This window comes from Paramormyrops kingsleyae, chromosome 19 (genome assembly GCF_048594095.1).
Source record: "Paramormyrops kingsleyae isolate MSU_618 chromosome 19, PKINGS_0.4, whole genome shotgun sequence".
Classification (NCBI taxonomy): Eukaryota; Metazoa; Chordata; class Actinopteri; order Osteoglossiformes; family Mormyridae; genus Paramormyrops; species Paramormyrops kingsleyae.
In genome coordinates, this window is record NC_132815.1 from 24724063 (window position 1) to 24748041 (window position 23979).

The window sequence follows — 23979 nt, forward strand, 5'->3', positions numbered from 1 at the left end:
GCAGATTCGACGGTAAGTTTAACGTCTTCGTTTAAAGTTTAAATGTATGCAATAGACTCCCAGACATTCCATCGATCCCTAAAAATATATGCGTGCGTATGTGTGTATATATATTTTTTATTTTAGTTTTTGACGAACAATTCGATGGGAATATACAGATACCGATAAAGGAAAAATATAAAGAAATGTTTTTGTTAGACGGTCAAGGCTGTGCAATAAAATATCAGTTTTCTTCCATCTTTTCACTTAATTCAGTTATACCTAGTTACTTAGGCCAAACTTACGTATTAAGGGGCTATATATTCATAACAGAGCTGCCAGCTCTCATGCTGACAGTCACGCAAGACATCTTACAGCAAGTCAATATTATTCCACTATAAACCTAAAATTAGCTACATCAAAATCGTTTGGGTAGTTTGCAAACTATACTATAAAATTGTTACATAGAATACCGTGCAAATGTCTTAGGCAGTCAAAGAAAATGCTTAAGGCTATTCATCTTGGTAGTCAGTGTATATTTTTTCTGGGGAAAAAAATACAATTTAACATTAACATATGCAAATTAACAGTAACACAAAAAAATAAACAAGAATTTCACCTGTTCTCCAAAAAGTTACTGACCTATGTTGTTGGATGGCTAGATAAACTGTTCTTAGGTTCCTAAACCTCTCCTTAGGGGCACCTCTAGGGTGTATTGGATGGTATCTACAAATACTGTGGTGATTTTAGGAGAGGTTCTCAAATGGCTCAGCTGACACATTGACAAGACATACTATCATAGTTTTACACCAACATAAATATCATTTAAATATAATTTTCTGTTACTGCCTAAGACTTTTGTATAGTACCATACATTTTAACCTGTGTGCATGTGTGAGCAGAGTTCCAAATTCCAAATAGAAAATCTCACTCCAGCCAGCTGACCAGACTTGGCAGTCCTGTATAGTTGTTTCATTATGTTACACCTTAAAAATGTTGTGAAGTCCTAAGAGTAGCATGACACCAAACCATTTTTAAAACAATATTCTTTATTTTTTATGTTTTTCTTAACATTTTCTGTAAAGTTATCAGAAACAGAAAAAAAACAGTTTTACTGAATGCCCAAGATTTTAGGCCTACCAGAGTTACCTTATCATTGACTTTGAAACAACACAGGGGTCTGTGAGTTTGCTATGCATGTGAAATAACAGTCTCCCTTAAAGAAAGTCTTTTTTAAAAGCTTTTTGATAGAGGGTTTAGAAGGCTGAACCAGGACTCCAGCTCAGATGGTGCCCACCCCGGCAGAGAACATGGATGGTCAGAACATACATAGACACAGTAATGCACAAGCATAGTAGATAAAAATGACATGTACAGCAGCACGAGTAGCCATAGTTATGTTGTGTTAGGTTGTGGGTAAGCTAAACTGAAGTAATGGGTCTTCAGTCGACATTTAAAGACCGAGATCGAATCGGCATCCCGAACATAGACTGGTAAACCATTCCACAATATATGGGCTCTGTAGCTTTACTGCCCACTCTCATTTTATTTATATGTGGAACGACAAGGAAACCAGCATTCTGTGATCTGAGTGGACGATGCAGCTTGTAAACTTGAAGTAATTCTGTCAGGTAGGCAGGAGCTAAACATTTTATGTAAGTAGGAGAACTTTGAAATCAGCCCTAAACCTAACAGGAAGCCAATGCAGGGAACTAAGAACAAGGGTTATGTGTTCAAACTTCCTGGTCCTGGTGACAGTTCAAACTGCTGCATGTTGAAAATACTGCTAGGTATTTAGTGTCCAGTGTGTGCTGCCAGATATCAGAGCATTACAGTAGTCTAACCTACTGTACACAAAGGCATGTATCAATTTCTCTGTGTCTTGAATAGTAAGAAATCGTCGCAGTTTGGCGATGTGGCGTAGCTGTAGGAAGCATGCCTTTGATACTGCATTTACATGTGATTTGAATGAGAGGCTTGTATCTATTATGACATCTAGGTCACCTACACTGTAAAAAAAATCCCGTTGTTTTTACGGAAAAAAGCTGGCAGCTGTGGTTGCCAGAATTATTCTGTAAAAAATACTGTACACGTGTAAACAACTTTACAGAAACATCTATAAATTGTACTGGATTTCAATGTAAAACAACCACCAACTACATGTAAAGTTTACTTGGTTTCAGTGTAGAATAAACAACGATTAGATGTAAACTATACTGAAATAACTGGTACAACAGCAGCATGGCCCTGCTAAATTAACAGAAAGAAGATGTTGAATCTACAAATTAACTATGTAAAAGTTATAAAGCTGTTTAAATTCTTAACGAATTTTTTTACAGAATTACTCTGGTAACCACAGCTGGCAACACTTTCTTGCCGCGGTAACATGCTCTTTATTAGTAGTCCAGACAAGAACTACATCAGGCACCCAAAGAGCACCGAACCACTTATATACAGGAAACACGAGGTTGTCAGACGCTCAACTGTAAGACGCATACACGGTGGGAGATTTACGGACGCTAATTACACACGAGGATCGGACAGGGTACACATAAGACACAGGTAAACACACGCGACAATAAGGAAATATAACCATTAGCAATAACAACAACAATACAAGGGCTATTTACAGATGCGCGTGGGGCATGCTGGGACATGAGCCCCGCCGGTGCTGCAGTATTTTTTATCACCTCAGTGGAAAAATACCTTCTTATCAACGGACCAGAGGTGTTGCCATGAGGCGAAGTTCTGACGGTAGCCCCAAATGTACCATCAAAAGCTGTCTGACAAACCAGAAATCCTGAGTTGTGTGGACTATTTCTTGTTGGTTCGTAACGCACGTAGCAAAAAGAAAGTGTTGATATATCATTTAAAGTTTTACTGTTTCTCATCTGTAAAGCACAGAATATTAATTTGTAAAATGTAACACGTTTTCTTTCAGTATAAACAAAGTTGACCTGATTAAAAAATATATTATTTTCACACCGTTATAGTGTAATTTTAACTGTATTGTACTGGTTTTTATATTACAGTTTGTTTGCGTTTAAACTACAGTAATTTGTTAACTCTACCAAATTTAAAAAAAAAAAAAACATATTTTTACTGAAAAATTAACAGTTGTTTTTTGTTAAGTATTTTACAAAATCTTAATGTCAAATATACGCTGCTCTATTGCTTTTCCTTTTACAGTTTTTTTATGTCGCTATTTTACAGAATTTCTCAGTTAATTTCACGGACATTTTTTACAGTGTAGGCTTAGCTGCTGAGGGAAAAGTTCAGCCCTTTGGAGTGGAGTGCAGAGATTATAAAATTCCTATATGCAGATCTGCCTCCAAACAACAGAACCTCGGTTTTCTGACATTTAATGATAAGAAATTTTCCGCCATCCAGGTTTTGACTTCGTTAAAGCAATTAGCTAAGGTGACAATGGATGTGGTGTCATTAGGCGTAACAGAAATGTTTATTTGGGTGTCGTTGGCATAGGTGTGATAGTTAACATTATGTTTTCTCATTATGTTTCCTAATGGCAACATGTAGAGAGAAAACAATAAAAGACTCTAGCATTTTCCAACAATGCTACAATGGGGAGAGAGCATTCATCCTTTATTCAAGCCAAACCCAAGTCCCCGAATTATTAAACCAGCATTCAAGGAAGTTACACCTTTTAATCAGCAAGTCCTTAATGGAAAGTAAGGCTTCCTTTTATCATGATATATGGGATTAAGGCAGAAGGATGTATCAAACAGAAATGTAGGCAAGTAGGGAAGGATTACAAAAATAAGCACACATAGTCCAGCTTACTGTACCTGCAAGGAGCTGCCTGAATCCTGGATTTGTGATGTGGGGGCTTAAACCACAGCATTAAGTAAAAAACAGCAGCACTTACTAGTTACAGTTAATTATTCTGGCTACCTTTATGCGTGCGGTGCCACGGATATCTGCAATTTGAAATTGTGATGTAATGTATGTGTCCATGTATTAGTACTGCAATTAATAAGTGTTGTAATCGTTTACCTCAGAATGTGTGTGTGGCGTTAAGTGTCGCCTTCCTTGGCTGTGCCACTGCTGGTGGTCTCTGCCAGGTCGCTGTTAATAAACGTGGGATTTCTGTTCCTGTTTTATGAAGAGCTGCTGTGTAATTATTATTAAAATATTGTCCTACTGCACAGATCTGGCTATACTGGTGTCATAAGTGGGGATGTCAGGCTGTTGATGAGATTGATGACCTGGGGTCTGTTTCAGGAAGCAGGATTTCTTGCTTAGCCGGATAAGTTGTCAGATTTAAGGTAGTCTGGGCTAAATGAACTTTATCTTTGTTCACTTATATTTACCCCAGACTACCTTAAATCCAACAAGTTATCCAGCTAAGCAAGAAACCCTGCTTTGTGGAACTGGCCCCTGATCTACTGACATGAAGCTCTCAAGATGGAAGTGGGAGGAAGCAGCAGCGAGCCAGAGGGAAACCCAGAGAACTGAGCACCGTGCCTTCTGGGCGCGACCTGGCAGACCTAGAGGGCTCAGCCTATTGATCTCCCCGGGGCAGTAGGATGAATGAGCCACAGCCCCAAGGCAGGGTGCGCTAACGAGGGGGGCGGGGCAAAGGCAGCCGGGCAGCCCCTGGAGCCTCAGGGTGCGTTAACAAGAGGGGGGCGGGGCAAAGGCAGCCGGGCAGCCCCTGGAGCCTCAGGGTGCGTTAACAAGAGGGGGGCGGGGCAAAGGCAGCCGGGCAGCCCCTGGAGCCTCAGGGTGCGCTAACAAGAGGGGGGCGGGGCAAAGGCAGCCGGGCAGCCCCTGGAGCCTCAGGGTGCGCTAACAAGAGGGGGGCGGGGCAAAGGCAGCCGGGCAGCCCCTGGAGCCTCAGGGTGCGCTAACAAGAGGGGGGCGGGGCAAAGGCAGCCGGGCAGCCCCTGGAGCCTCAGGGTGCGCTAACAAGAGGGGGGCGGGGCAAAGGCAGCCGGGCAGCCCCTGGAGCCTCACCATGCCCTTGTGTGCCTCCTTAATATTATTAAATCATGCCCCACCACATTATTTACAGTATTTATGTCTTTAGGTTCTTCCATGCATGATGAATTACAATACTCATTGCCCAGTTCAACATATTCTCCAGTAAATATCTGATATGCCTCATCCAGTATGTTCAAAATCTCCTGGGATGTCCAAGGATGTTTGCTGCTGGACCAGAGTTCCCTGGATAGATAGAGCTGACCTGCAAATTCATAAAAGTGTGTGGCTGAGTGTGTGAGAGAGTCACAAGCTCAAAATAAGACACCAGCAAACAGCCACACCCAAGCTGTGTACACATGAGCTACCGGGTCTTCTGCCCGTCAAGGTTTTCCTCATTAATATATTGCTCTGAACAAGTACTCAGTGCTGACAGGACAGGGGCCACTGACTTTGAGGTACGCAGGTGAAACTGCTGGGTTGGACCAAAGCGACAAGATAAACAAATCACCAAGGATGATGCTAAAGATAGCAAACCCAAGATCAATAAAATGTGCAAAGCCAACCAGAACCTGGAAACCAAGGGACCACAGTGAGCTCAAACCCAGAAAGGCAGCTCATCAGATCAGAAGGCCAACACTGCGGAGGCAAATGTGACCAAACTAAGAGTGAGCTTAAATCGTTGGATTGTTGGGCTAACAGTATGATTACTGAGTGAAGCCATCTGGAGGTGGTCACAGCCATTAAAGAGGACCATGGCTGCCATTAATTTAGTCTAAAGTATATAATAAAAGTTACTGAAGGATATATCATATAAATCAAGATTACCACCCATTTCAGCTTCAATGGTTTCCTGTTATTAATGCATATATCTATATCATACAGTGTGTGGCTAGCTAATAAACATCATTCATTGAAAGTTCTACTTGTAAGAATAATAATCTAAAAGCATAAATATTTAGGGGCCAAGCACTGAAGCTGTAAGGCACCTATTATAATTATTAGAATTATTTACTATCAACATAATTTCTGCAAAGGGAGTCTATTGTAGCCCATAGAACCCCTTGGTGGATTTTGATGAAATTTGGCACATTGATAGGGGACAGTCCAAAGTATCCAGGCCTCAAATTTTGGAGCAAATCAAGGATTTCGAGGTGCATTTTTGAATTTGCTAATACCTTTGGATGTACCTTATAACCGTGTTGTTGTCTCTGGTGAAATCTTAAGAAATCCCAAGGACATGACAATCTATCAAGTCAACTGGATTTATGTGGCTGCAATTTTGGATTTAATCCAAAACCATAAAACGTTTTCAGCGGCCACAAACCTTGTCAAATCTTCAACAGATTTTGTAAAGATGATCATCAGACAAAGCCTCACGAATGTTATCAAACCGATTTTATATTTTTCAGAATCATTTGTCTGTTATGACAGTGAAGCAGCCAAACAGGAATTGACCTCATATCTTGGCCAGTCTTTGGTCAACTGACATGGAATTTGCAGTGAGTGCATGCAGCCATACCCTTGGCAAAATCACATGACGTTTCCTTGGCAACTATGCCCTGATAGTCTGCTTGGCCCCATCATTGCTGCTTGCAGTTATATTTAATATCATAACTGTTTTTACTTAATTTTTGAAACTCATATCAGGGTAGAAATGGTATCGTTGCCTTGATTCATGCGGACACCTTGACCTTAGCTAGTCTGTCATAGTGACTTGCCGAGTTCCATTCAGAAGGGTGAAAATGAAATATTATGCCAACTGAAATACAGAAATGTGCTGGAATTTAATGCTTACCCACAATAACCTTTCTCGATCAGCTATCAAGATTAAAGTCTTATCAGATGCACTGTGGGTTTTGCTTCTTGCATCAGGCTCCAGTTCAGTTACCATGTCAGACTTCCTTAACACAACAGCTGTGTGCAGAACCCTAGATATTATCTGTGGTTACCTGTTTCAAATGCAAGCGTGTGGTTCCATTTGTATGTTTTGTTATTCGTGTAAACTTTGTTAGATTACGTTGTCAACTGTCTATGATTTTTTTTTCAATTTAGAAACAATTTAGTTAGTTCACTAGAAGGATCCTTCCTGGTTCTTTGGCAATAAGTTTTATGCTGTTATGATACAATTTACTGACAGGATCCTTAGGTGTTCCCGTGGCATTCCTGGTTATCTGACTCCTAATCCACACTACAGGAATTGAAACGCAAATGCAAATTTGTTATATTTATAGAGAAAACCACAGTTCGCCATGCTAAGTTTTAAGTATTTATAAATCCAGTATTTAATTCCAGAGCAGGCGGTGCTAAGTTTACTTCATATAGTTCTGTATGGGATATGTTGGTTGCTTAAAACAGTAGTTCTCAACCTTTCTGCTGTTTTTACCATTCCAGTTTTTACCAATACCAAGTATAGTTTTAAATTAACACTATGATCAAGCGTGCAAGTGCACGCTGCAATTTACGCCAGTCAATGCGCACAAATCTGACTGGATGTGCCAGTGATTTTTAAATTAAGAACCTGTGATTTGGCACTAGTTTTGCGCTAAGTATTTGCAGACCCAAGACGGGTGTATATAGGTTATTTCTAGGACTGTGGCTGGAAAATCTGATGGTGGATCAGCATAGGAGCTAGCTGGTTTTAATACGCTTGCATTTCCAACTCCGCCTAGCGACCCTTTCAGAAGCTGGGCTGAGAATCGTTGGCTTAAAGCAGGCCTACACATCACAGTAGTCTGAGGAAGAAATTGGTATCCGAGAGGGTACCTCATTCAAATATGCAAAATTAAATTGAGTGAGTTTTATCAAACAACATAACTGCTTCGATATTAGTACTAAGTCGAAGACTACACGTTGAGGACTGCTGATTACCGGTTTTACAGAATAGGGACACATCCTTCTACTCACAGGAGAGCATGTATTTGGAATAAACTTACCTAAAGTAAGGCACCGAAAATGAAGATAATCACGTTATATTATATTTAAAAAGTTATATTTCAATTAGGCTACATCACTAAACATCCAGGAGGTTGAATGCCCTATTATTATTTGTAATATTTATTTTCCAAAATAAACTACCAATTGTAATAATCGACGGTATTCCCCAGTAATGTCGCATTTCATGTTATAATCGATGACACATGCTGCCATCTGCCGATTCTTAAGGCAACTACCCTCCGAAAAACAAGGCACTCAAAAACATGGCAAATAGGACAACGTTCACGATTCTTTAGTGCTTCAATTTAGCCAAGTCACCATTTTAAAATAATATAACCAAAAAATACTTAATTTAATTAATGATTCCCGGGATTGAAATCGATAAACAATTATGGAACAAATAAATAATTGTAGAATTATTAAATGGCGCCATCTTGTGCCCTGAGATTGCAACATACCGATAATTTGAAATGTATCACTGAATGGACTAGTACTTTGGCAGCACAAGTTTTATTTATTCAGAGTAAGATGTGTCAACATCCAGCATGACAAAAATTGTACAAAGTTCACGATTTAAAAATGAAATATCACAGCAACTTGTGATCTTACACATTTATAGCAAAATTAAAATGTTAATAAATCCATGCTGTGTAGTACAAAAATAAATTAAACTTCAATTCCACCGAGAGAGAAAGAGAGAGAAAGAGACGTAAAGAGTGTGAAAGAAAGGAAAAGAAAACACAATTGTTTATACAAAATCCGATTGTTATTCATTTGTACTTAAATGAACGTAGAAATGGATACATAAGAATAAACTCTGATGAATTCACAATTATTTATATATCAGCTATTGAGCATTCTAACATGTGACATCATCTTTTGTGTTCCCTATGGAAATAGTAACAGGTAAAATTGATATTACAATATATACCAACAGTTGACGAGCAGTTGTGCTTAATATCCCTTTGCCATTGTACCGATAACGACAGTTGATTTTTTTTAAAAAGAAAATAAATACATAAACAAACAAACAAACAAACAAACAAGCAAATAAATAAATAAATAAATGATCATTTAAAAAAAATTGAAAACGTATCAATAGCTCTAACTCTACTGGAAGCGTCACTATATCGACTAGGCTGCGGACACGATGCTTTATAGAAAGGCGAAAAAAAATGCCCTAAAAGGGACGTGTTAAGGATTGTACAATGTGCACGGTTTACGTCAGGGAGAAGCACCTTCGCGTTAGCCCTCTTTAAAGGCAAAGAAGAACATAGCCGACACAACTAACAGCACATTTAAATATGGGGATGCACAAGCACTGTAGTGCTCGTGTACCTGAATTTCATTTTCTTGACCAATAAGCTCGTTGCGGTCGCTCTACGACCAATTCAAAGAGTTACTTTTTCATGTTTACACCGCCTTTATATGCAAAAGTGCTTCTGAAATTCTTTGACTAATAATTTTCTAAATTATGTTGCAACGTATAATTACTGTAGTGTAACAATATATGCATTTAATGCTATTTGTGTCTGAAATAATTCTGAACACCGGGACATTACACAACTCTCCTTATAAAGATACATTTACAAGACAAGCGGGAATAGTCGACCGGCAGCTACATTCATGGGGACAACCCTGTTTTTCCAGCCCTGATTATCATATGTAAATTTTCGCTCGCGGAAATCAAATGATATTTTCCGTGTAAAAACATCAACAATGATGAAACGATGGTGTGCGTGTGCAAAACTAAAGTACTTAGATTAAAAAAAAAAAAAAAAAAACAGGAAAAAAATCGCATCCGTGTTTATTTTTCTAAATTATGTATTCAAAATATTCATGTAAAATATTTCTTTAGCATACAGTAAGATTACTGTTCTGCCTGTTCATTTACGTTTGCATATACAAAGACTATTTCAGTTGCATTTCAGTTCAATGAGGATTAATTTATCACGACACCCAGACCTTGGAATTTCAGAGATCAGGCATATTTGACAAAGAAATACTACTGAGGTTAGAGTGCTTCATAAAACGGCACAGTTTTTAAGCAAAATAGAGCTATATCACACTACCTTTTCTGTGCGTAAACCTATTATATATTAAAGCCCAGTTTTACAAAATTTTGCTCCGATTCGCCTCTTTTAAGGTGTCAGCACATTGGCAATATACGGTAAAACAAGAAAACACTGAAAGATGCGGCCAGCGGCTACCGAACATTCCCTTCTTATCAAATAAGAATTGATGACACATACTAATAAAAGTAATTTTGAAAGATGATATGGGTTTTCGTGTAATGATGTTTACGGCAATGTCGCATAAACAAGCAAAGAAATAATTAAGGAACACTGCTGACTGCATATGTCAGTGTTATCGAACATTCCCTTCTTATCGTATACGAATTGGTAACATAATAAAAGTGCTTTTAAAACATGATTTGGGTTTTCGTGTTATGATGTTTGCTGTGATCTCGCACAAATAAATAAATATGCACAAACAAACAAATCAATTAATGATATATAGGACTTGGAAAAACTCAGAATTCAATAAATTACATCAAGGTCTTGCAAAGAAAGAATCTGACGAAATAATCTGACAAAGGAAAAAGTCTTTGAGCATTTCCATTTCTCGGTTTCCCGTGTCCTGCTCAACTCTTGAATCCTACAATTATTTCGCCAGTTGTTCAGAGGAGCGTGTGCCCCGTGCGGCTGGTACCCGGGGAATGTGCATACTGCAGCAGCTATAAACATGGCGTCACATTATGAAAGCGTACAAAACGTGGATGTCGTCGAAAACTATTTTCGTTAGCCATTTTGAAAGCATGACCAAATAAAATAAACGAATAAATTAAGTGGATGTTGATCAAGCATAGTAGTTTTAAAACATGGAAAAATCTACTTGTTGTACTGTGTGATTAATTACAGCACAGAGTCAGGATGCTTTCCTGCTATTTCCCCAGGCTTCGTCTCCGGAGCGGACGCTACACTTGGATTCCTTGCACCGCCTGCTTTATGCTCTCCAACAGTGCCTTGTTCTCTGGACTCTGGTACTGATCCTGATGCGTGTACATGTCTGTCAGTGTCGTCACGTAGGCGTCAAAGTTGTGTTCATTCATGGGCTCCTGCAGGACACAATGTCAGAATTAGGGTTGATGAGGGTTAGGGTACGGCGGTGACATCGGCCACGAGCTGCAACACTCCCCCATTACCTGTGGAAAATGCCATCAGTATAGTCCTCTGTCATGCTGTAAATGGCACTGACTGCACTGGAAGGTGAAGTGACCATGACTGCACTGGAAGGTGAAGTGACCAGTTTGTTGTCATGCAGGGCGACTGTGAGGAGAGTTACTCCAAACACTGTCATGGAAATAGGAAGTTTCCATGCTAGCAAAACTCCTGTTATTCCCCTGTTAATGTGGTATTAAAAGTGGTTTTATTGTGGATATGGAATCGATTGTGTGTGTTGTGTACCAGCTGTTTAATTTGAACCATGCTAAACATCTGTTTGCATCTGGAGGATCCGATACCAGGCCTTGGCCAGCTAGCTGAATGATAGCAGTAACAAATACACAAGCTGATAAACAAGCTTTTTTCCATTTGGATAAATGACAATGAGGATGGTGTGGAGGAAAATCTGGGGGTTTGGGTAAGATGTGACTAAGACAAAGAAAACTTTCTAAGATAAATAAAAGCAAAGGTGTGCTTTCCTGTTTGTGGGTGGTGGAGGTCATGAGTGTGTCTGTGTGCAACATTCACGAGTAAGATACCTTTTCCTGCCCAGTATACTGGATTAGAATTAAACTCATCTGTCTTTTTCTGCCTAGTAACAAGTCACTGACAATTTTTTTCTTCTGACAACTTTTCTTCTTTTGCAAATAAAATTATTCAGTACCAATAGCATTTACAGTTACCCTATGGTTGTTGTTTTTCTGTCTATTTGTACTTTAAAGATTCTCAGAATTAGAAAAAAAAAGACATTGGTTTTATACAACCAGCCATGTTTGACTTATTGCTAATCGCTAATTGAGTTTTACCAAATGTTGGTAAATAAATCAGTGAGATTAGATTTTAACTATAATGCTGTTGAATAATATCCAGATATTTTTACACTGAAATGTATGAAATCTCCTTCAGAAAATGATTTGCAACCAAAATTCAAAGAATAAAAACAGCATGTCACACGATGACGCCTGTTCTGCTCTCGAGGCCTTCCCTCCTTGGTCAGAAAAGCAGGCCGAGCCAGCATCCCACATGTGTGTTTCTGCAAAACTACAGTGCACACGCTACACTGTGTCGACAAAGAGGAGGACTTTAAGGGGAGGAAATGAATGTGTAACGAGAGAACAATCAGATTGTGGAAAATGGATCTCTTACGCTCTGATGGGTCTGTAAACAGCTGCTATTTCTAACGGAAGCCTCTTTGTGTGGCAGCGGCTTCTATGGGGAAAGGTATAAAGAAAATGCTATTAGCCTGCTGTACACATGCTGCTGTATTCACATCTCAGGGTAAGGTGGAGTTGGGGCATTTGCACTGACAGAGAGTCACTGCTGAACTTGGTTTGAGCTGGGTAGTCAGAGGATCTTCTCTGCGGCTGCACCAATCAGCCGGCCAGTCTTGAATGGATGATTCTCATTGGGCGATTTAAGGCTCAGCTGACAATGAGACTTCCTCCTGCCCAGCTGAAACCAAGCTCTGCTGTAGTAGGGTTGCCATATTGGGAAAAAATGAAACAAAAAGCGAAAGAATGATGCAGAGCTGTACGCAAACTGATAAAGAATGGAAACAGAGACGTCTGGACGCAAATAATAGCCAGCAGTGTGTCATTTGGTCTGGACACTGAAATGCAGTCTCAGTACACATTTAGCATTGTGGTGGTGTAGCTGCCTTGGGTATGCAAACAAACGAGCAAAAAGGCAAGTGTGGCAATATAAAGACTGTCAACTGATTGGCTGACAAATGAACATCTTTATTCTGTAGGATTAATCAACAACTTCATTTGTTTTGTAGTAACATGATACTAAATAAAACAATAGTCAGAGAAGGTGTTGCAGTTTTTTATTAAGATATTATTTGTTTCCTTGTTGTGTATTTTCCTAGTTTGAGATTTATCCTGACTTAAGTATTATTCTCAAAAACCTTTTCATAGTACTTTATGTTTTTAGCTGTGGACAGAGATTCCGCTCGGACTGAACAGAAATAAAACATTCTCATTCTGTTCTCATTCATTCCTGGTCTTGAGTAGAGTAAGTATAAATTCGTCATAGTTTGAGGATAAAAATGCTTCCCGTACCATATTGGTTTTTCTTAATTCAGTGGTAGCTTCTGACCATACTTGCTATTTGAAATCGTAAGGACAGAAATAAAGAAATAAATGAATGTTTATGGGAAAAAGCTGTTTCTGTTATGCTTTCCATATTCTATAAGAGCATAAAGACTTGTTTTAACAAAAGGTACATCAAAACAGAAGGATGAAATGGTTTATGTATTTGGTATAAAAATATAGGGAACAACCTTGAAGAACCACAGGACATGGCTATATTTAACACACACATTCGACTGGAATACGTGAAGGACTCAAGAGGCCAGATTGAAATGAGTAAGTATTCAGAGTTTTACGGTTTTCTCAATCCATGTAGTCAGAAATAAACATGTTTAGGTCTAATTACTTTAAGGAGCATCAGGAAGGTTGAGGCTGATCCATATAGGATGGCCTTTAGGCCTCTTGGTGAGTCCCGTTTTGTTATCTCCAGACTGGGGCAGACGTAAAGGCCTGTTACACCTCCCTCCAGGTATTCCATGAGGCCCAGACCCCGCCACCCCCCCACGGACATGCATGGAGGCCCCCTCGCGTCAGAGCACACTTCCCGCCAGGCCCCGTTTGCCGCCCGTCTGTGTCTCTTACCATATGTGGAAGCTGGATATTAGCTAAACTGTTTATCAATGATTGGCTGAGGCTGGCCAGCTCATGCAGTAGGGAGTCATTCTGCTGTTCAATCACCTTGTTCTCCTCCTCTATAGACTTCAGGTTAGTCTCCATTGTGGTGATCTCGGGGAAGACAAACACAGACACAGGTGTACATGAAACTGATGTTTAGATAGGGCAACGCCCTAGGCATACACACTGAACATTTTTAAAAAGAAAGCACATTGTTTTATGACTCCAGTGGAAGTAGTCTTCAACATCCTCCTGGAAAAGGTGATCTGCTGTCACAGATATATAGATATATGGAGGCAACCAATCAGATTTCGCCAAATTCCACTGGTTTGCAATTAACTTGCTTGTAGGGGTGTACACAGGGGTGGGACCATAGAGGCATTGGCCCTAAGTGAAAGCTGATTGGCTCCTGGAGTGCCCTCATCTTGTCAGACACTGATTCAAAACAAATCATTGGCTAATGATATGGTTGGCCCCGCAGTATGAATTATAGCCCCTCTTAAGCACCTCACCTTAAAAAAATCAAGTGAATTACATTGCTTTACAATGGTTATTTTCACACAATAATATCAGCAAATTAAACTCTAGGCTTCATACTTTGGCCCTCTACTTGATAAGAATTCACATCAAGACCCAGTGTCCTACCTGTGTTCTCAGTTTGATCATATCAGACTCCACTTGTGTATTCGACTCATTCAAATCTTTTATTTCTTCATCCAGCTGCTTAATTTCCTCATCATTCTCTATCCCTGAAAGTAAAAGGTGCAGGTCACAAAACAGCTCAGTACATGCAAGTGCATGCACCTGTGACGCAGCACTTACAAATGCGCACAAAGGCTTAATGGCTACCTGTGGGGTAAACTGAAACATTAGCACGTCACGTATGAAAGCCACAGACCCTGAGAATAATCACAACCGGTCAAGCCTTATGGATGCCCATTACGGATACTTCTTAGGTTCTGAGATGTTATTAATGATGCTTAATGTCATTTGGAAATCTCATTTAATCAATAAAATGCATTTAATCCAAGAAAGCATGACCATTCAGTTTTGTGTTGGAAGACATGGATGTGGTTAAGACCATTTTTGGTTTTTACGAACTACATGATAACTGTGTATCTAATAAGCATGCAAACGATACACGCATTGGCAGTAAAAATATGCTGTGATGTACAACCATTTAGTACGACTGATTAAGTGTAGAAATGTCTGTAATAATTATTCTTATGTTCAGGAGGCAGTGTAATTTCCAGTAATTTTCCACATTTATGTCTGTCATTCACTAATTGTAGGCCATCATTATGTCTCTCTTACTGCCGAATCGCTGCAAAATTTATCAGGACACAAGCCAATTCCTGATTGGCTTGCATAGAAGGACATGCCACATGCAAAATCCTGATTGGCTGTACTATGGCCTGCACAGCAGGGCCTGTATGCCACTGTCTGTCAATTGGCAGCCCCACGTCCTGCATGACGGGCCGTGGCACATGCTGATCTCCGATTAGCTGTGGCATAGCCTCGTGCAGCAGGTTGGTCACTATGTGGAATTCTGATAGGGCAACGGCGTCCCAGAGCCAGACCGGCCTCCGCATGCAGATCGGGGATTGGCTCTGTGCCACGTGGGGGAGGGGGAAGTAGTGATGGATACCTTTGCTGGCCCGTTGTTTTATTGTTAGCATTTCCACCCCAGACATTCTGGCCTTCTTCATGGCTGACGTGGCCCGGGGACACCCGGAGAGGCTGGGGGGGGGTAAAATGTGGGGCGTTAGCCGTAGGAAAGCACACCACCCCCCAAGCCAGCCGAAGGAACAGGAGACTTCACCTGCGGTGGGTCAGGAAGCTGCCGCTGACGTGGCCCGACCCATCACAGCCCGGGGTGGGACATGACATGCCCTCCGTCTTCCCTGACTTCCAGGCGAACTGGGAGCCATTGACGTAGCCGTCCTTCTGCCGCTTAGCCGCCAGGGGGCAGCCAGATGCGCTGCGGTGAGATGCATACTTCCCTGTCACATGGCCCTGGCCATCGCAGCCGGGGACAGGACACCTGGGGACATGGAGGACTGAGGAGTGACAGGGCTTCATGGCCGGGCAAACTGTCAGCGAAATTCTGCTGGTGTCGAGTGGGATTCTGTTAAGCCGTAAGCAGCCATCATGAACCGTGGGGCACATCTGCTGCTATATCTCTGCAGCTAACGATAGCGCTAGATTAAATTCAGTGCTTATCTCTGCAGATAACGATAGCGCTAGATTAAATTCAGTGCTTATCTCTGCAGCTAACGATAACGCTAGATTAAATTCAGTGCTTATCTCTGCAGCTAACGATAGCGCTAGATTAAATTCAGTGCTTATCTCTGCAGATAACGATAGCGCTAGATTAAATTCAGTGCTTATCTCTGCAGCTAACGATAACGCTAGATTAAATTCAGTGCTTATCTCTGCAGCTAACGATAGCGCTAGATTAAATTCAGTGCTTATCTCTGCAGCTAACGATAGCGCTAGATTAAATTCAGTGCTTATCTCTGCAGATAACGATAGCGCTAGATTAAATTCAGTGCTTATCTCTGCAGCTAACGATAACGCTAGATTAAATTCAGTGCTTATCTCTGCAGCTAACGATAGCGCTAGATTAAATTCAGTGCTTATCTCTGCAGATAACGATAGCGCTAGATTAAATTCAGTGCTTATCTCTGCAGCTAACGATAGCGCTAGATTAAATTCAGTGCTTATCTCTGCAGCTAACGATAGCGCTAGATTAAATTCAGTGCTTATCTCTGCAGCTAACGATAGCGCTAGATTAAATTCAGTGCTTATCTCTGCAGCTAACGATAGCGCTAGATTAAATTCAGTGCTTATCTCTGCAGATAACGATAGCGCTAGATTAAATTCAGTGCTTATCTCTGCAGCTAACGATAACGCTAGATTAAATTCAGTGCTTATCTCTGCAGCTAACGATAGCGCTAGATTAAATTCAGTGCTTATCTCTGCAGCTAACGATAGCGCTAGATTAAATTCAGTGCTTATCTCTGCAGATAACGATAGCGCTAGATTAAATTCAGTGCTTATCTCTGCAGCTAACGATAACGCTAGATTAAATTCAGTGCTTATCTCTGCAGCTAACGATAGCGCTAGATTAAATTCAGTGCTTATCTCTGCAGATAACGATAGCGCTAGATTAAATTCAGTGCTTATCTCTGCAGCTAACGATAGCGCTAGATTAAATTCAGTGCTTATCTCTGCAGCTAACGATAGCGCTAGATTAAATTCAGTGCTTATCTCTGCAGCTAACGATAGCGCTAGATTAAATTCAGTGCTTATCTCTGCAGCTAACGATAGCGCTAGATTAAATTCAGTGCTTATCTCTGCAGCTAACGATAGCGCTAGATTAAATTCAGTGCCGGAATTTTCTGTTGACCAAGTACAGCAAGTCTCACCCACTCGAGTTGTTTCATACAGGACTCAATTACCAAAAATAACATAAAAATTGAGAGGAACTGTTTGGAAATTAGAAATGAATTGGGGAGTGAGCCTTTACAGAGGCCGCAGGACTGAAGTGGTGCCACATGATATTCCATTCGGAGGGCTGATCTGCTTTAGCGGATGCCCGCTGGTGTCCTTGGAAGACAGGCTGAGCCTAATTAAGATGAACAGCATGTTTCCTTTCCTCCAAACCTGCAGTGAGGATGTTTGCACACTGTGCTACGTATCATTACTGTGGTAATGATGACGGTCACCTGCAGGTCTGCACAGGAGGAGCAATAGCCTGTCATGGCTTAGGAATATTTAATTACAAAAAAGCATAAGTTTTACTGCGATGCAGATGTTGCGTGTAAAAGCCGCAGCAAAGCAGCATCCGTGATTCTGTAAAACTGAAGGTCGCTTTCCCAGAATGCACTGCGGGAGGGAGCATGCAGATGACTCACCTGATCGGCTCTTGATCTTCTTTGTCCTCTTTGCTGTGCGTGATCTTAATGCCGCTCCTCTTGGCCCTCGGACAGCCGGACAAGCTACATGCGGAGTGAGAGAAATTAACGGATGAAACAAAAAAACAGTCATCAAAGGAGGGAACGGTAAGGTGATCATCATTAGGGGCAACATAAGACAATCACACATTACCAGCAGGTCAGAGACACCAATTCGCTCAGGCACACGTTTCTGCTAAACCAGGAGGACACCCACACGACATGAGACGCGCGGAAGCCAGAGCCATAGAGTTGGCCTGGACTCTGCACCCCTGACTCTGGGGTTGTGAGGTGACAGTGAGGTGACAGTGAGGTGAAAGTGCCGCCACTACAGCTTGCAGTTCACACTAAACACTCAAAATGAGAACAGCAGCAACAGCATCTGCTACATGTAACTGGGATCTTGGAGGATAGCATCAGAATTTGTCAGAAATAAATGCAGATATATTATCCAAATATTATACCAAATAACTAACCAGAAGACCTCACTTCAGCCTGCTGGCTGCAGGGCCCAGCGGATCAGCACCCTAACTGTGATTATAAGTCTATAAACACCCCAGGCGGACATTTTCCTGCATGACTCCTGCTGACTGCGTGGTGATTATGTGTCACTAACTAAACACAGAACATGACATTTGAGGCGTCTTGTTGAAGGGGGTGTCTGGTTCCGACCATCAAAGCACAAATGTTCAGAGCTTCTTCTAGCTACTACAAATTAAAGAACTAATTAAACTGAATACAAACATCCATCTTGCAAATCCTTATCTAGAATAAGGTCAAGGATGGGGTCTGGGGCGATCATGGGCAGCAAAGGGTACTTTCATCCTATTTTGTTCTGTCTACTGTCTATATGTACTGTATTGCACCTGCTGTTTACTTGTAAAATTGCATTGTGCAACTGTGTATTTTTTTAATCCAGTATTCATTGTTCCATTTTTCTTTGTCAGCTGTTCCTCGTGATACCCGTGATGCTCTGCATGAACGCAGTTTTGTTTCATGTGGGTGAAATGACAATAAAGTGACTTGACTTGAATACATTCTGGATGGGATACCGGTCCAGTCCAGGGCAGACACAAGTACACAATCTAGACATTATTAGGATGCCAATTAGACTAACTGCACATTTCCTATCTGCATTAAAACACCCTCATGACGTAGAGAGCAGGGGTTGGATTCAAACCTGCAGCCACGAGGTAATGAGGCTAACCCACAACACAACTAACAAACTACCAAGAAGAAGAGGTGAAAGGTGAAAAGATGACATTCTCCTTACCTCCTGTGGGAGGCGTAGTTCCCAGTGATGTGTCCTGACCCATCACAGCCTGGTGTGGGGCACCTGACAAGACAAACCACCACACTTCACATAGATGGATCATTTGAAAGAAAACCACTTTAAAGTTACTTCAGCAGTCTTGAGGGCACGCATGAAAAAACAGCTCTGTGGCTGTAATTGATGGACCCAAAGTGTGAGAACCAGATTAGAATTCACACAAATGGCTACGGTGATTTAAAAAGTTTTTAAAAGATATCAAAACATTGAATTACTCCGATGAGTAGAGGCACATATAATGAAACTATTAATGAAAATAATTCAGGCTTGAAGCATATGGAAGCAGTATTTTATCCTGGGTTTCTCATTTCCCTGTAATTTTACTGGGAAACATGCAGATAATGAAAGCATTTTAAACAGCAACCAAGAAGCACCCATCTCACTTGATGTCTTGCGCATTGGTCGCCATCATACGGATGCCTTTTTCAGCCATTGGACAAGCAGACAGGCTGTAAAACATGGCAGACAGGCAGGGGATTTAACACAGGGGAACAATACAAGCAGGTCCTGGAATCCCCAGCAAACTGGAGAACGCCTCCCTCTCTGATGATTAACATTTGGATTCATCCCAAACACCTCCAACATCTAAAGACGTGACGCGATCATTTTCAGCTCTGGTGGAAAACGAGGCCGGTGCTAGCAGGACAGACTCATTTTAAAATTAGCACGCATGAATAAACTCCCACCCCCCCCCCCCCCCCCCAGGAGGGTAAGCGGGTAGCTAGAGCAGCGCCGACGTCACCGGGATGCAGCGTGAACACGGCGCTAGTACAGCGGGTCACACCAACCCTCCAGGTATAACCAGCCATGGAGTCACAGGAGAGATCAAATAATTCTTTTCACAGTTTCTCAGATCAGCAGATAAAACGCGAGCACCTTCTCGTTCTGGTTTGATGTTATTCAAACTGAAAATTAATATGCGGTCTGGATGAAATGGGATCTATGTACAAAATCATTTACCGTAATCTACTGGCTAAATTTGCATTAGCCACATTAGAATACTGGGGGTGATGCCTTTTAACCCCCACCCTCACAGTCAGTTTCACATTGTCTCATGGGTGACTAATGGGTGAAGACCACCCCCCCCCCCATAAGCTTAAAAAAAACAACCTAAACCTGCAAGCATGAACAAAAAGACACAACAGCAGTCGATTAGATGAGAAATTCACGGTTGATAATAAGCATCCCCCTAGCAGAATGAGCAGCCCACAAACCCCGCCCCCCCCCAGGATTTACCCTATCAGTTCCTTCTTGCTCTCCTTGCATGGAGGGTACTTGGGCTTGGGGCTGGCAATCGTCACCTCTCCTGGGTACTGGCGGTCCTCCAGAAGGTCCTGGAATGGGTCCAAGTCGGCGGGCTGTGTGTGTGCATGTGTTGGGGGGGGGGATTCGGGGGGAGGTAGAGATGTGCATCCCATTTTAAGCTGTGGCGCAGTGTCGATCACAGTGACAGATTTAGGGCAGGGATCACAGTCAGTACACCGCGGTAACACCCGTGCTACGGCGGGCCCAGCACCTCGCACACAGCGACGCCGTGCTTTCCGGCATTTTCCTGACACCGTGTCACATCTCCTCTTTTCTTTCACCTGACTGGTTGTAAAGTTCATGTAAAACTTCCCACCTCCACATGATTTTTTTTTACATTCACACTCAGAATGTTTGCGTATACGGAACTTCTGTCCCTTTAGATAGGATTAGGATAAAATGTCGGAAAATGCTGTCTTTAATGGAGCTGGTGACCGGGATCATGGAGACCGAATAACCTGGAGACAGTTGTGTATGATGGAAGCCACTTGTTTACACTGAAATGTGACAGACATCATCGCACACCTTAGCCAGTCACCATCCTAGGATTTTTTAAGGTAGGGGACAAAAGAGGGACCATAATTCACCCTGAGGTGCCAACCTTATTCTTAGCCAATGATATGACTTGAACTGGTGAGTGACAGGGATGAGGCATTCTGGGGGGCAATCAGCTTTCAGCTGGGGCAGACCTGTGGCCCCACCCCCTGTATACAACCTGCCTTTAGCAAATGATACACAATCACTTTGTGCACTTGGATAGGAGTCACATGTCCATGCTGTCAGCAAATGACACCCAAAGGCCACTTTCATCTTCCACGAGCATCGTACAGAGAGCTCTAAAAACAGATTGGAGTTTTCATGCTCCACACCACATTACTCACAAATAAACTTTTTAGATTTACCACGCCTGTCATCCCAAAACATGAAATAACAGGCGATGATCGAAACCTCATTTTACAGCTTCTATGATTTTGTTATGCTTTGAGCCTGTGGTTACCTCCAGCCTGCAGAGCTGGAGTGAGCTCACTGCAGTACCAGCGACCTGTCCATAGATGGCACTCTAGTGCAGCTGTGGCTGCAAGCCAGGCAGACAGAACACCACTCACTGCATCCCTTCTCTGTTAACATGGATGGTGAACGGTCACAAGTCAGCTTCCGATGTCAGTCTAAACTATTATACTACCCATTTATTATACATTAATGCAATTTCAAATTGCTTTGGCTGAATGTAGCCAAATAATGACCATCCATCCATCCATCCATCCATCCATCCATCCATAACCACTTCTCCAGCAAAGGGCACATGGTGGAAACAGCTTGGATGGGCTTCTGCTCCATCTAGCAGTAAAAATAATAATAATAATAATAATGGTTATGTGCCAGTATAACTTGGATGGCATTAGTTGCATAGGTTCTGGTGTTTATCTGACTCCTTGTCCCTCCAGGCTGTGTGGGTGCCGTACCTCTTTGGGGCCGTCGCTGTGCTCCAGGGGCAGGTCCCAGCAGTCGGCGTCACCCAGCTGGTAGCAGCGGCTGCTCAGCAGAGCCTGGCGCCGGGGTGACATGGGCTCCAGCGGGGTCAATACTGTGCAGTTACTCTCGGGGGCGCCGTGCAGCTGTGTCATGTTCATGTCCAGCGCTCCCTGGTCCTCCACGTCTGCATCAGGGCTCTGGGGGAGGCATGGATGGATGGAGAGAGAGAGAACGAGAGAGAGAGAGAGAGAGAGAGAAGGACAGCATCACTCGGAGGCTCATACACACCCCTTAAAGCTCCAAATGCTGATGCACCAGCCATGTGACGCATATATCTCCCAGCACCACCCGCCGCCCGTGGCCCTGTGTGTGGCTGCCTGTGAATGTCTATGTGTGGCTGCCTGGCTCATGCATCAAGCACTACTAGAGAAAGTCCACCGACTCCTACAAAAGGCTAAGCTAGCGCTACACGCCCCGTTAAAATCACAGTCACACTCATCACCCCCCCCCATCTCTGAGAGAAAAGCCCCGGCTGACTGAGGCACCCGACCACAGCGGGAGATAGATGCTGTATGTCACAGGAGGTCTGGTACCTGCAAAGAGCGAGCCAATCGCACTCGCTAGCTAGGATATCTGCTTTAATACTAGTGTCCCTTCTTATGAACAGGAGGGATATGCAGTATCTTTTAGCTAAGGTGCGGAGAGCACTCCAATCATGGGGTATATTTCATTTAAAAAATGTACGATGAGTAATTTTCATTAAGCGATAATGAAAATTAACGGATTTTATTGCAGAAATTGGATAGATGGTGCTGTCGTGGATCCAGGCTTCAGGAATTCACGACACCACAAGATCTTTATCATGCTCCGCCCCCTCCGACTCAACGCACCTTCTCCATCTTTATTATGCTCCACCCCACTGACCCAATGCACCCTCTCCATCTTTATTATGCTCCACCCCACTGACCCAATGCACCCTCTCCATCTTTATCGTGCTCCACCCCAATGACCCAATGCACCCTCTCCATCTTTATCGTGCTCCACCCCACTGACCCAATGCACCCTCTCCATCTTTATTATGCTCCACCCCACTGACCCAATGCACCCTCTCCATCTTTATCGTGCTCCACCCCAATGACCCAATGCACCCTCTCCATCTTTATCGTGCTCCACCCCAATGACCCAATGCACCCTCTCCATCTTTATTATGCTCCACCCCACTGACCCAATGCACCCTCTCCATCTTTATCGTGCTCCACCCCACTGACCCAATGCACCCTCTCCATCTTTATCGTGCTCCACCCCAATGACCCAATGCACCCACTCCATCTTTATTATGCTCCACCCCACTGACCCAATGCACCCTCTCCATCTTTATCGTGCTCCACCCCACTGACCCAATGCACCCTCTCCATCTTTATCGTGCTCCACCCCAATGACCCAATGCACCCTCTCCATCTTTATTATGCTCCACCCCACTGACCCAATGCACCCTCTCCATCTTTATCGTGCTCCACCCCACTGACCCAATGCACCCTCTCCATCTTTATCGTGCTCCACCCCACTGACCCAATGCATCCTCTCCATCTTTATCGTGCTCCACCCCACTGACCCAATGCACCCTCTCCATCTTTATCGTGCTCCACCCCACTGACCCAATGCACCCTCTCCATCTTTATCGTGCTCCACCCCACTGACCCAACGCACCTTCTCCATCTTCATCATGCTCCACCCCACTGACCCAATGCACCCTCTCCATCCTTGTTATGCTCCACCCCACTGACCCAATGCACCCTCTCCATCTTTATCGTGCTCCACCGCACTGACCCAATGCACCCTCTCCATCATTATCGTGCTCCACCGCACAGACCCAATGCACCCTCTCCATCTTTATCGTGCTCCACCCCACTGACCCAATGCACCCTCTCCATCTTTATCGTGTTCCACCCCACTGACCCAATGCACCCTCTCCATCTTTATCGTGCTCCACCGCACAGACCCAATGCACCCTCTCCATCTTTATCGTGCTCCACCGCACTGACCCAATGCACCCTCTCCATCTTTATCGTGCTCCACCCCACTGACCCAATGCACCCTCTCCATCTTTATCGTGTTCCACCCCA

The 23979-nt window shown here is 42.7% G+C and overlaps 1 protein-coding gene across 12 annotated transcripts in view; it reads right to left on the bottom strand.

The window, feature by feature from the left end:
• Window positions 1-8351: 8351 nt before the first annotated feature.
• Window positions 8352-23979, bottom strand: part of myt1la (myelin transcription factor 1-like, a) — a 70118-nt gene continuing 54490 nt past the window's right edge. For 11 of the 12 annotated variants that reach the window (XM_023824847.2, XM_023824850.2, XM_023824854.2 and 8 more), the window contains 11 exons: window positions 21847-22053; window positions 20315-20436; window positions 19462-19527; window positions 19022-19084; window positions 17710-17793; window positions 15612-15833; window positions 15438-15529; window positions 14435-14538; window positions 13757-13900; window positions 12228-12290; window positions 8352-10975 (listed from right to left, as the gene is read on the bottom strand). In XM_023824847.2, the coding sequence (XP_023680615.1) occupies window positions 10835-10975; window positions 12228-12290; window positions 13757-13900; window positions 14435-14538; window positions 15438-15529; window positions 15612-15833; window positions 17710-17793; window positions 19022-19084; window positions 19462-19527; window positions 20315-20436; window positions 21847-22053 (1308 nt within the window). In that variant the 3' untranslated portion in view covers window positions 8352-10834. The remainder of the gene's footprint in view (window positions 10976-12227; window positions 12291-13756; window positions 13901-14434; window positions 14539-15437; window positions 15530-15611; window positions 15834-17709; window positions 17794-19021; window positions 19085-19461; window positions 19528-20314; window positions 20437-21846; window positions 22054-23979) is intronic. The other variant, XM_023824849.2, reaches the window with a different exon arrangement.